This window comes from Leptosomus discolor, chromosome 4 (genome assembly GCF_034619465.1).
Source record: "Leptosomus discolor isolate bLepDis1 chromosome 4, bLepDis1.hap2, whole genome shotgun sequence".
NCBI classification, from domain to species: Eukaryota; Metazoa; Chordata; class Aves; order Leptosomiformes; family Leptosomidae; genus Leptosomus; species Leptosomus discolor.
The window spans coordinates 74,414,227-74,428,512 of record NC_141394.1 but is presented as its reverse complement, the minus strand read 5'-3'; the positions used below and the strand labels follow the sequence as shown (position 1 = coordinate 74,428,512).

The window sequence follows — 14,286 nt, the reverse complement described above, 5'->3', positions numbered from 1 at the left end:
AAAAAAAAAAAAAAGAAACCAGCTGTTTTGGGTAATTCCCAACTCTTGGATCCAGCACAGAAATCCTACACTCACCTCATCCAAAGAGAAATTTACCAAAGAATTAGAAATTAATGGTTCCTTAGGTCTAAGTATACAATCATGATTGTTTATATCTGGGACTGACTGAGAGCTCACTATGTATGAAGCTCATGTAAGTTTTTTGTGCTCCGAAAGTGAGAACTTGTGGGGCTTTTTGGTGTGTTTTTACAGCGCTTTATAAAGAATTCTGAGAAAACTTAACCAAAAGAAATAAAGTTTAAACACAACAATGCATAAGAAGCTATTTTTAATATTAATTATACATAGAAAAAACCTTGCATCAAGAATAAGGACTACAAATGTTAAAACAAATTCTGCCTATTTTAAAACAAACTAGAAAAATAAAGTTTCATAGCTTTCCTTTCTGCTTTGTCAGAGTTGCAGAAAATGGAGAGGAGGATAACAAGAAAGACAAGAGAAGCTTGCAGCCCTGATAGGTAAGCACCTGCACATATAAAAAGGTAAACCAGGACGGCACTGGTTCATTACTATATGTTAACAGCAAGATCATCAAACAACGTAAAGATGACAAAAGCATTCCCCTAATACTGAAAAAAAATTCTAATTGTTATAACTTTTCTGATTTCTTTCTTTACTGAGGAAAGTTCTAATCTTTTCAAAACGTATTACTGGGTAATTCAGACCTGCTTACCTTTTTAGACTTTGTCTCAAATGTAGATGGAAGCATATTAGGGAACAATTTAAGAGCTACTGGAAGCAAAAATTCCATAAATGGGACAACAAGAAAAACTAGGAAAGGGACCAAGCGGAAGAGATCAGCACATATTCGAAGAAACTGGAAGGAAAAAAAAAAAAAAAGATAAGCAAAATTGTATATATTTATTTAAATAAATACTTGATATGATCATCCATATTATCACTTAAGCTCACATAGACGTATTTGCTAGAAAGGAAATTAAAACAACACAGAAAAAGAACGTGACAAAGTCAGTTTTTAGTATCGTTTTCTTCAAGTTGCTATATACTACAGAGTGCCAGAGTTTCACCAGTTTTCAACACTATAGAAAGTATTTCAAAAGCCTCACTGTGTCTCAATAGGATTATTGAACAAGTATCTCATTTAAACCTCTTAAAAGCACCTGAAAACAGGAGGTGGTCATTTGTTGTCGTTAAAGCTGCTTAACTTCTTTTATTCATCTTTATTTGTGCTCCACCACTTCTTACATGCATGAGCTACTATGGACTAAGTAATCAAGAATAAAATGAAAGGCTCTCTCCCCCTCTGCCTTATAACAATTGTAATGTACATTTAAATCCAGGGTAATGAGCCCAGCTTGGCAGAATTTTTTTTTTTTTTCCTTAAAATCACTGCTTTTCTCAAGCAGTAATCCTCTGAAGCAGGCCAATGCATTAGTTACCGAATCTTAAACTGCATAAAAGAAATATTGTCCTTCTGATTTCTGCACACCCACAAATGTATATATCAGGTCGTATAGTCTATAATAAAATCTTTCAGTACTGGTTGGAAGCTTAATAACTTGGTTTATATTGGGGAGTGCAGATCTTGCTTGACTCTACCTCATTTTACAAAGCAAATAACTGATTATTGAGAATACTGTCAGTTCCTAAATCAGAGACTGAAGGTCAGACATACACTTCGGTACACTACGGCCACAGCACTGTCATTCAAAGTCATGACTTGATCTACACAGCTATGATAGGCAAAAACTAGCAACATAAATGCTATTACAGCAGTAAATGCATGCTTCCCTCTCCAACCCCTCCCCACAACTCATACCAACCCAGGGGAACCGCAGCAACAACCAGAGAGGATTGCACGTCACTAGGACTGCTTTGCTAGAATAGAAAACCAGTAAAACTTCAACCACAATTTTCTTAGCATAAAACCAGAGAAAATCTTAAATAGTGTTTGAGGAATGCACGAACTCCACAGATCCAAAGTTCGACATTTTTCTTTGTATATAAAAAAAAACAGTTTCCCAGAAGGGATGCTTTGGTCCATTGTTTACAGGCTCAAGGATTTTTCCATTCATTCCAACAGAAGATAAATGACTACCAGGGAGTCTGAAAAGATGTAAGAAAGTTTGGAAGAAAACTTTAAAAGTCAGAAGAACAATTTTCCCTAAAAAAAAAAAAAAACTCAAAAATTTCTAGCGAGTGCAATACAGTGTTCCTATTTCTACCCAGCATCTACTTTTAGACATCACGTGCAAGTATTTGTACAAGGCAGAATCCACATCGAAGGAGCAGTTTTACAACCAGATTAAGCTGGCCTAATGCTGACCTGAGACAACGTATAAAGAGTCATGAACGGGCACTAGCTGTCACCGTGTGAAGGTACACCACTGATCCAGCTAAAACTAACCCATAAATACACAGACAAGAGAAAAAGAATCAGTACAAACCAAAAGGGGGGCAGGGGGGAGGTGTTGGAAAACTTGATTTAAGCACTAAGCTGGACTGGCATTTTCACAGCCGCACTGTCCGGGATCAGCTTACATAAATCATGAAACTGCACCCTCGGCTACCTCCAGGAAAACAACCTTGCACAGGAACCTAATACAATGGTGCACGATTACACACATTATTTGGCAGCACAGCATGAAAAACTTGTGACTACTCTGTATCTGCTGCTACAGTTCACGGGTTCCACTCTTCCCTCCTCTGCGGGGCTGAAGAGTTTGTAAAGCTGATATACTTGCCACAAACTCCAGAGCGTTTGTCACCTCACTTCCATGTCCTGAACTGTCCTGCTGTAGGAGGCAGCACAAGAGCGATTAGTTTTTAACAGCCAGTATTATATTTTGCATGTTTTACTTCATCCTGCCTTCTCTCTGAAGGGTAGATATGTGATCCTGCTGAATCCAAACCCTACCAGCAATTGTACAAGCAGAATTTTGGAACTGGCTTTTGGTTTACATAAGCAATAGCTCCCTTGCATCAGCTATGCTGCAACTGCTTGTTAATGTGGTTAGATTACTTGGATATGTTTCCATTATTGCCTCCAAAGAGGAAGGAAAGGGCAGGCAGAAATAACTCATTTGTTAGTCTGCGTGAAGATAAGATTTCTCTAGGACTGTCAGTTCATATACAGTTTAATACATTTAAAGCAGTATGTACTTCAAATATTTTTTTTTCAAAGTTCAGTAGCAACTTTTGCAAAGTTGTAGCTCATTTGGCATCAAAGTTTTAAGATTTCTTTAAATCAGTCAGTGTACTGATATTTAAGGCTGAACTGATTTAAAAAAAAAAAAAAAAAAAAAAAGAACTGTGTTGAAACAAACTTAAAATAACATTTTAAAAAAGCACATGGAAGGGTTCTGTCCAGCTGTAGGCTGGTTTGCTTTTCAGTGATACTGGGTTCTAAGCCTATCACGATGCCATTCAAGAGACAGAATGTCCTCTACCTCCATATAAAGAAAACACAATACCTAGATTGAGAAAATAGTTACTGTAGTTCTTAAAACAATTTTCTCTACATTATCTACACTGGATTGTAAGCATATAGACACACACACACATCATTAGGTAAGAGACAGGCTACATCAGTGTAAACACTAATTTATACCTGCACAATAACTTTCTATTTTATTTAAAATAAGGGGATTGATACTGAAATCGCACATCTGTGCAAAAAAAGAATTAAGGAAGGCCAAACGCCAGGCTACTGTCTAAAATGAGAAAGACAGCTCTTCTCACTAGATGATGAAACTAAAGGGCAATCAAATGAATAAATCTATTGATGGAATAATGCATATTTGTCCAAAAATAAAGTATTACTTCAAAAGGTTCATGCCTTCTAGAATACAGTCCTTATCCTTCTGCAGAAATACTTCCATGATATCCACATTTTGCTGTTGTCTGTATCACTTCTCATAAGTATGGCTGAGTGAACATGAAACAGGCAGGAAAACCAATGGTTCCAATCTTGCTCTCTGGAGGATTTCTGATTCTGTTTTAAACCATGAATTAATTTCTCCAGCTTGGTTTTCCAAGTTTCCCAAAGCTCTCAATAAGCCAGCACAAACCAGAACTGCTACTTCAGGAAGTCCTGCAGTCCTCATTCCACCCTATCCTCAGTTACTCTTTCCTGGCACTACATAATCCCCTCTCTTACGTCAGCACAGACTGTTGTATTTATTGCTGAGCAACGTTTCAGCTGCAACAGCCGCCAAGCACGCTCTTGTACCAGCATAAAGAAGGGGCAAAAAGAAGTAGCATGAAGATGCTGAGACCAGACGCTATCAACCAGTGCTGTTGTAGAAAGAGACCAAAGGTAACCACCGATCAAAACAGCTACATGTGCATTTAACGATTTTTGTTATTTGTCCAACCTTGCGAATATAAGAAAACAACTTTTGCACATTGCATCAAGGTGGGATGGTTTTTAATTGCACATGAAAATGTTGAATGACATACCTAATTTTATCAGGAAATTATTAAAACAACGATCAGATATTCATATTTTGAATTATTTAACAATTTTTTTAAGGCAGAGATGCGAACTCAAACACATTGCATGTGCAGTGTAAAAAATACAGAAAACCGGACCGTGTTTGCAAGCAGCACTATTCACTCCTGCTGCCAGAGTACATACACTTCTCGCTCTCCAACATGTCTTCCAGCAATTTGTTTCAGCAACAGCTGAATTTTTTTTTTTTTAAAAAAAAGAACACAAGAAGACTTGAATATTTTATCTGTATAAACATCTTGTCTTTAAAAATAGTAAAATGAGAACTATGAAAATCAGCAAGTTTGATATATTGCTAATGAACTGGTGAAGTTGAATACCAATGCATTCTTTCAAAAAAATAAATTTAATGATACCAGATTTAAAACAGCTTATTATTTTGCAGTCTTTTCATATATGAGCTCACATCAAAGGTTTTAAAAAAAAAGCACAGTTACTTCATCCACAAACTGAAATTACTATTGAAATGCATGTATGTTATCCTAATTTGAAAGAACTCTCATTTTGCACTTCAGATTTCATCTCCATCCCCTCTTCCCTTTTCTTTAAAATTATCAGTTGCATTTTTACAGTTTCATAAATGTAAGCTGCATGTCATGAAGAAAAACAAAAGTACAAACCAAAAACTTTCCTCAAATCATCTTCTTTGAACTAAAATTACCTTACAAATACATTTATAACTGAGATAGTACTAACATCTGACCGTCAATCATGCAGCTTTTCTTCTGTTAAAAAATAAAACACCCACAACAGAACTGGCACAAATCCAACCTTTCCTAGAAGTGTTTTCCCCTCTATTTTTCCAGCTGAAACAAAAAAGCAGAGAGAATAACCACGTACACACATGTAGCACGTGGATGCAAAGTTGAGAACAAACCACAAACGCTGTCCACGTGACAAAACAGAAGTATCCTCTGCTGTTTCAACTAGAAAATACCAAATTTATCTTCAATAATGGGGAACGAGACTAAAATGTTTTGGAGTCATACTCAGAATTTTTAGTGTCCGCACAGGGAGGAGGAGGAAAACACACCTCACAATTTTAATTCTAGGCACAGAAGACAATAGAAAGAACCAACTCAGTCCAAATAAAATGGAGCAATCACTACGGGTACCCAAATGAAATTGGTATTTACTCAGTACCTGTCTCCGTTCTCGACGAGACAAAGTGGTTCCATGAAGTATTCGCCAGAGCATCCGTGCAGCTATTTTTGTGTCAATCCACAGTAATCGAAACCCATGGTAATAGTGCTTCAGTTCATCCACAACCCTCTGTCCAATAGATTTTTTCACAACCTCCACTTCTGTTGGACTATACACAGGACCTCCTTCTTCCAACTTCTTGTTTTTGTCCTTTAAGGACTTCAGTGACTTTTCAACTATGGAGTCATCTCGAAGGGGACGTGAAGAGTGCCACCATCTAACTGGAACATACTGGGGACCTAAAACACCCAGGGTTGCTAGTGGCGTCCATGAGCCAGAAGAGCTCGTAAGAGTAAAGTATATTTGTTGAGATCCTTTAGTCCAACAACAGTATCGATCTTTCTTGGAGTATGCGTAAACAGGAGGGACATTAGTGCAATATTTAAAGTGTACAGTCCTTCAAAGGAAAAAAGCATTCAAGAATTAGCAACAGATCATAAGCTATTTGTATAGTTAGATAAATTCATGTATTTATAAAATGCATCATTTGAGATGTACCTACTGCATATTTAAGAAAAAAAAAAAAACAAACTTGTGACTCTCAAGATCAATGTCTATACCTGAAAAGAATACTTGGGTTTATTTCATGACAAAAAAAAAAATAACCTGCGAGGAACTTTCCATTAAACAACTTTGAAAAGGTAGCTTATTTTACTCCAATTAAATCAAGAGTAGCAACCAGAAGTGCCTTCTATTTAGAAAGCAACATTTGAAAACAGATCTTCAAATCTGTAAGTAACATAAAGCCCCTTCTATTACTTCTCCTGTTTGAACAAAACACTCAAGGAAAAAATAGAAGAAGTAGACTTGGGATAGGTGCCGAGGCCGAGTTGGATGTAGAGAATTAGTATCAGAGAAATCTGATTTCATTAGGGCTCCTCTCTCACTATCTCCATGCATCTAGTTTTCCTTTTCAGCAGAAACTTTTGCACAAACTTCCACCACGGTACTGAGCTGAGGCACAAAGAAGAAACACTCTTCTACCTTATTCAGAATTTTGTTCTTTTCTTTAATTAATGTAAACTGAAATTAGATGAAAAGCATTACTGAAACGCCCCAAACGCTCATTATACACACAGAAGAACTACTCATTATATGCAAGTAGAATTGTACACCCTTTTCTAAAACAATATGACAAACTTAAAATAGTAGATGAAATATTTTATATAGATGAGTTCCATTAGGTGTCACTCAAACTGAAATGCCAGCATTGTCATCTACAGGACAGAAGTGACTGGGGTGTTTCTTCACTGAGCCCTTGTTCTACAAAACAAAATCAGAATGTGTATTTGTCTTCAGTCAATGAAGAGAAAACAGGTACATGTGGCTCTACAGCTCTGAGTAACACTTTAAGGAAAAAAAAAAAAAGTTTGTTGAACACTTGTATTAGCTTCACTCACTCAATTTGCAGCCAGAAAGACTTTTTAATTATCACATGCATGCAATGAATCTTAAATTACTTTAATAGTTTCATCTATTTAATGTTATTCAAATAGATCTTTGTACAAAAAATTTGACTAAATTATTACTTTTTAAAGGCACATTATTATTTTCTAGCTTAATCTAAAAATTTAAGCATACAACCATTCAATGGTCAGACAACTGCTGAAACATACACAGCTACATAAAACATTTTCTTGATTAGCTAGAAAACTACACACTTGCACAGACATTAACTAATGAGAAGAAATATGGCTCCTTCAAGAAAAAAAAAGTACATATTCAAAACCAGATTAAAACACTTGCATAAATCAATCCATACTGACTCTTAAGTCATTTCTCAGAAGCAGAGCTCCAGGCCTACAGACCAAGTTCCACCTACATATATGTACATTCTTCTGCATGCAGAGAGGAAGGCAGCTCTGCCAGCAGAACTGGTTCTGAGTCTGAAGGGAAAAAAGTTTTCACAAGAAATATGCCCCTCTGAACACACTTTCACTAGCAGGATGTCAGACACAGAACTTCTACCCCAAGCTGTCCTCAGTACTTCTATCATCAGACTGCCTTGGGTTTGGATCTGGGTCATGCGGGGTGCGGACACCACTTTGTTTTATTTTAAGCAGCAACATTACATTAGCTTTTGATAAAAAAATTTCCCAAAAGAATAACAACAATTTCTGTCCAAATATTCTGCTGCTCATATAACAGACTTAAAACTCTTAGTTTCCAATTTTCCAAGATAGAAGCCCCATATAATAATCTAGATAGAGATTTTAAAATGCTTTATGTATCAAAAAACTCTCATAATTAATTATACAGTAAGTGATTTAGAATAACGTGACTAAAAAAGAAAGGAATTACTTTGTTTCATATTACAGGGTTATGTCTGGAGACACATCCTCATATTAAAATGGAAAGCTAGGAAACTGAAGAATAGTCACCATTTCCAGAGCAGTTCAACTGTAAATAAACTAGAGAATACGTATTTTTAACATTCCAAGGAAAGGCATTAGGAAACACATATCCACAAATACGCCTTGTGAGCCAAGTCAGGAACAGAGAACGGATTCTGCCAACATCCAACTCCTTAAGTTCCAGAAGAGCACACAGAGGCTGGATTCCTTTCCAGAAGAGGATGGCATCTCCCAGGAGAGGCTCATCCAAGGCTGTAACCTAGAGTAAACTACTTTGGTTTAATGAAGATACAACTCAAATTATCTACATTCCTGTCAACGATGTTTTTCGAATTAGCTGTGACTGAATGTTTACTCTATGGAACTCCACAGAGGAAGTATGCGAGGAGCCCACGATATCCCGTGATGTGACCTGGAATCACTCAAGATTAATATTCTGTTGCTTTCACATTGTAAGTGAAACAAAAAGGGAGGAAGTGGGTGAAAAAAATGAAGATCTCGCTTTCCTTCTCCCACACACAACCGCGCAGGTGAAAAGAGTAATACTGAGACTTCCTTTAATCTGTCAGTAACACAAGCTGAAGCTAATATTTTCACACTTTGTCTACAAGATTTAAATCTACATTATGATAGTATACTAACCGATGGTTTTGTATAGTTTTAAGCTTAGAAAAAAAGTTTGTATCTACTCACATTTTGTTTGCCAGCCTCAGGGACGTACAGCTAAGACATGCCCGATCTCCCAAGTTACCTAGAAAAATACCAATAATTAGCAATAATTCTGAAACTCAGGAAGACATTTATCCATATAGGGAACTGCACACAAATACATGATTTAAAAGACTGACATTTACTTAGGAATGGCTACTACTGAAAGCACAAAATAGATGCTGCTTAACAGGAACTTCCCTATGGTGCACTGTTTGTAAGCACATTCACACGTTGGATGATTGTGCACCACACACAGCCAAGACGTGAACTTTTTTTTGCTTTGACAATAACCACATGAAGTGCTGAAGCCCAAATACTTCACGTCCTATTCCAACACAAGTCAAAGCACATGCCTTGTCCTTCTTATTTCTTTCACTCTGTAATCCCAACTGTTAGGATGAAAGAAGCAAAAACAGGTGGGAAGCAATTCTGTAACACGGCTGACATCTCCAGAAGCGTTCAAGCATACAGTCAAACTCTGTGGATGTGTGAGGTCCCACTTGCCCTTCTTCAATTGCCTGAAGATAGGCTTCCAAGGCCCTCAGACAAGCAACTATACTGCAGAAAACCTTCACTAAAAGCAAAGGTAATTTTTGAATGGCTCCATGACAACACAGTATTAGGCGATCAAAATGGAGCACTTGCTAAGAGTCCAGGACATGAGTAGGAACCTAAACACACTTTACTAGAGAGGTAGAACCACAACACCATTTCAATACACTACTGTCCATTTTGATTAGCACCTGGTAAAAATAGCTCTACCCCTGGATCTCTCTGCAAAGGATACAAATTGTCCTGAAGGACAAGAGACTGATCCAAATAATACGAAAGGTTAGCTTTCCAGCAAACGTCGTGTTCCTCAAAATGAGTTTTATTTGAAACACTAACTCAGAATCAGTCCCAATATCAACTAATAAAGTCCACAAGGAGGACTGACACCTTTACAGGCATCCTCTATCCAGGTACAGAGACAAGCAGCATCCGTCCTGCAAATAAACTGGGGACATTATCAAATTATAAATTACCTAAGTTGGTTCACATGCTTCAACAAAGGGCCATGCTTGAAAGCCTTCTGACCATCTGACACCATGGAAGCACCATCAGCTACATAAAATGCTACCTAGTGGCTCTATGCAATCTACAATCACTGAAAATCATCCCCTAGCCCACTAGAAAAGAATCAATCTCCCTAAAGCAATTAAAAACAAAAAAAAAACAAAAACCAAAAAACAAACAAACAAAAAAAACCCAAAAACCAAAACCCCCTCTTGTATTGACACCTAGCTGAAATAATCCAACAGCTAGCCAATACCAAGCGCAAAAAAGACTCCTGGACAGAACAAAGGATGATCACATGAGCAAGACTCCAAATGCCTTGGTTTGGGCCAATCTTTTCAGAATTCACTGCAACCAAAAGAAAAACAGAAGGCTGGATGGAATAGGCATGCTGTGGTTTGTTTCTCCCATTTGTAACCTACTATTTCTGTTCAGCAGGATAGAAAGGTCATTTTAGAGGTTTGTGGTCAACTTTTCCACCATCAAAGCTAAAATACAGCCTATGACAGAACCTGAAGTAGACAATTGTATCTGAGAAAACACAGCACCCAACGCTGATCACCAAAAGCCTTCCCCAACAAAATATCCCAATTATTAGAGGAAAAAAAATACCTCTAAAATCAAGTGGGGCACTCAGAAGGTACGGAAGGATGGAGGAGGGGGGGGGAAGATAAATTAACTTATCAAAGAAAAATCTCAATAATCAAGGTATGTCCCATGCTAACTGGGCTTTGATGTCACTACAGAAAAAGCTATGGCATTATCAAGCCAAAGGAAAAGGATTTACCCATCTTAAGCTGTATCAAACTCCAACACGTACTCACTCCCACCACAAGCTGAGCCAGGGGAAAAACTGTCTCTTCCTGGCTCAAAAATCAAGCCCTGGGCATCTGTGAAGGCATTCTGATACTCTCCCAATATTTACAGAAAGATCAGTAGCTGAATTTCTTGACCCAAGAGGCTAGCCATCTCAGAAGGATGTCCCTAACTTTAAGGAACAGATGAGGAAAGCAGAGAAGTACTCAAAGTCTTGAGGGCTAAGCCGGAGCACAGTAATCTGATTCTCTCACCTGAGTACCAGGAAGCAGACAAAGCCTATGTGCCAAAAATGAGAGTCTGACTAGTAGAGGACATTACCTGCTACAGACAGGTGCCCCTAGAACAAAGAGGGATGATCTGGAGATTAAAACTGGCTTGGAGGTTCTTACATAAAACTCTGTAACAGCAAGACACTTTCACTTCGCTTACCTTTGGTTTTTTCCCAATCAGGCTCATTAATGCTAGGGAAGGGGCCAAAGAACAAAATTCCAGGGCTACCATAAGGAAACGCAGACTCAAACACTTCTTGTACAGCCATTCGGAGTGTGAACAGGCACACAGAAACATCATTTCACTAAAAGATTCTGCAGAACAACTGTTAATGTCAACTTTGCCAGTTCTGACAACAAGAGCTCTTTATGTTTGCAGTGTCTGTTCTAACCACACACCTAAGGGCAAGCCAGCCCTGAAATAAAACATGTACTTTCTTCAGAAAGGAGCAAAGTCCATCCTCCTTGCTTCCAGGAAAATACGGGCATCCAGAAGCGTCTGAACAAGGTGAATGCAACTTACCATACTCAACACTGTTCATTTAAGAAACCTACATCAGGATTTGTAGGGGTTTGAAAGCAACTAAGGCGGTAGTGCCAGAAAAGCTGTATGGTTACATATTCCTCATGGAAACGAAGTCATAAGAAACTTTATTTTTAAATTTAATGAAAAACACTAAAAGCAAAGTTTTAAATGTAGAACAGCTGTGTACTGTTACTGTGTTTAGAGTTTTAAAAAAGAAAGGCTAACATGTAGTAAGTCCCTACAGAAGTATAAGCTTGCAGTACTTAACAGCCTGATCTTTACAGGAAGAACGTGTAGGATTCTTAGAAGCACTTAGCTTTAACTTAATCTTAGACTACTTACATGTAAAGCAAAGAAGATGAGCTAAGTAAAGCAAAACACTAGACAAAAAAATTATGCCATACAATAACGTGTTAATAATAGATTAACACTCCAAACAAAAGCATTGATTGTTATCAAAAGCATAGTGCATCACAGCACGCAAACAATTTGATTCTATCACTGTATTTCAGCAAACGAGAATGTTCACGTGGAGTAAGATTCATAGCACACAAAACTGTAGCAATCATTAGCATTTCTTCTTATGCTATGCCACAAGAAGAATCAAAGCTCCCATCTAATTTGAAGGTATATGGATGTGTCTCTTTCCTGTTTTAAATAAACTGGATGCCTAAGACACGCCAGGTTTTTGCTCAGGTCACCGTACAAGCTCAATCTAAATAAATGTCTTTACAACAGCAGCTAAAAAACATTAACTAGAAGAAGCTACCACACTTCGAGTGATTACCGGCAACCCAGACGACAGCTTGTTGATCAGAATGAACAAGCATTCATATGGTTGATCAGGTTTTGCCAGAATCTGAACATACAGATACCCCATTGTCACTGACAACACTTCAGTGACAAGTCAGGGCTGTGTCAGTGACAAACCCCTGCCTGTTAAGCTTCGACTCATTCCTCGCTAAACCCCTGCCATTCAAACTCACGGACGTAAAAAGCAACCACAGGCCTCGTGCACGTCACAAGTTATCAGCTGTTTCATGTCATTAAACTTCACCACCCAAAGATATTTAAACTACTAAGTTATCTTGATTATTAATGGAAACAGTAACACACACTGCAATACCAAGCTTTCAGAGCCACTTGGAAAAAGGCAAATTCACATTTCCTTCCTAATACAGGCTAAGAAAATAACCTCTTGTGCTTTCTTACAGGGTACTGAGAAGCATATGAACAGTGACAACATGACTTCCCAGCCAAGCTATACTAAGAACAAGGCAGGCAGGACTGAAACGCGGCAACGTACTCCTGCACCCTTATAAAAAAAACCCACACGTTTTTTCCTTCCTCTGCCAGCGGGCATTTAAAGAGATGCCTGTGTCCTAACCGCCATGAGGGCAAAGCATCCCCTCAGACCACCCTGGCAGGGAAGCAAACGCGAAGCGCCGAGCTGCCCATCCCCGGGCACAGCACCCAGGGGGCGAGGGCCTCGCTGCCCAGCCGACAGCGGCTCCGGTCGGGACGAGCAGCGGGAGGCGGCCGAGGGCGGCAGGGGAGCAGCGCCGTGCCCAGCCCCGGCTCGCTGACGCCGGCTCCGCAAGAAGCAACGGCGGGGATTCAGGCGGGGATTCAGCCGGGGCCCCGCCGCGGCCCTTCCCTCCCGCAACGACCTCTCCGCCCACACCGGGAGCCCCCAGACGTCGTCGCCGCATCCGCCCGCCCTCCCTTCCCCCTCCCCCCCTAGGCCTTCAGCGCCGCCGGCAGCACAGGCCTCGCGGGCCGGGCGGCACCGCGGCCGCACCGCACCCCAGGGCCGGGCCAGGGCTGGGCCGGGCCGGGCCAGGCCGCGGCTGCGCTTCCCTCCCCGCCGCCAGAGCCGCCCGCCGGCCCGCGGGGAGCCTCACCCAGCTGGGGCTGGCGGCGCAGCGCTCGGGGCAGGCGGCAGGCCCGCCGGCCGCAGGTCTGTAGCAGCATGGACGCCATCTTGGCGCTGGCGCGCGGCTGGGCGGCGGCAGCGGGCTAGCGGCGGCGGCGGGCTGCGGCCTGCTCATGTCCCGCCGCCCGGGCCCGCGCTGCGATCCACACACGCCAAGGAGCGCCGAGCCGCGACCGCCGGCCGCATTTGCATAGCCCCGCCCTGCGGAGCTGGGCACGCCGGGAACTGTAGTCCTCGGGGGCGCACGGTAAGCCGCCTGCGGGCGCGGGGCGCGCAGCATGCCGGGATCTGTAGTCCTGCGGGGGTGCAACGGGGCGTTAGCCGGGGAGCTTCGGAGGAGGGGCTTGGGGGCCGGGCGGCAGTGCGCGGTGCATGCTGGGGGATGTAGTCCCCTCAGGCGAGCCCGCCGTATAAGCGTTTCTCCTCTCCGCTGACCGGTGGAGGGAGGTGGTGGGTGGGTAGCGAATTAGGACTGTAGGGGGATTCTTCACCCGAGGGGGCTGTGGCTCGCGGCTCGATAATCCCCCGCCGTCCCGGGAAGGTCACGCCGGGTGTGTGCGCTGGGGGATCGGTGCCGAAGGGCAGGACGCCGGTGTCTCACGAAGCCGCCCTCGGCGGTTTAGGCCAGCGTGGCCAACGAGCCCGTAACCATACCCCTAAGGGGAGCACACCGACACCAGACCGTGCGCTACAGCGTTCCCTCACGTTTGGGGACAAAATCTGGCATTTATGCTGGTGTTAAGTACTGCTTAGCAGCAACTGTCCCACTGCCTCCACGTGTATTGGTTGTGGATCTCGGGATGTGAGAGAAAAAATACCTTTCTTGTGGAGCTATGACTTTTTTTTAATATAAAACAGTACAAAAATTAGTCAATTGA

General features: G+C 41.1%; 1 protein-coding gene across 2 annotated transcripts in view; it reads right to left on the bottom strand.

The window, feature by feature from the left end:
* Positions 1-13,455, bottom strand: part of LETM1 (leucine zipper and EF-hand containing transmembrane protein 1) — a 29,276-nt gene extending 15,821 nt beyond the window's left edge. For both annotated transcript variants that reach the window (XM_086464200.1, XM_086464201.1), the window contains exons 1-4: positions 13,377-13,455; positions 8,785-8,842; positions 5,678-6,134; positions 734-877 (exon numbers count right to left, since the gene is read on the bottom strand). In XM_086464200.1, coding sequence (XP_086320326.1) covers positions 734-877; positions 5,678-6,134; positions 8,785-8,842; positions 13,377-13,455 — 738 coding nt within the window. The remainder of the gene's footprint in view (positions 1-733; positions 878-5,677; positions 6,135-8,784; positions 8,843-13,376) is intronic.
* Positions 13,456-14,286: the final 831 nt, after the last annotated feature.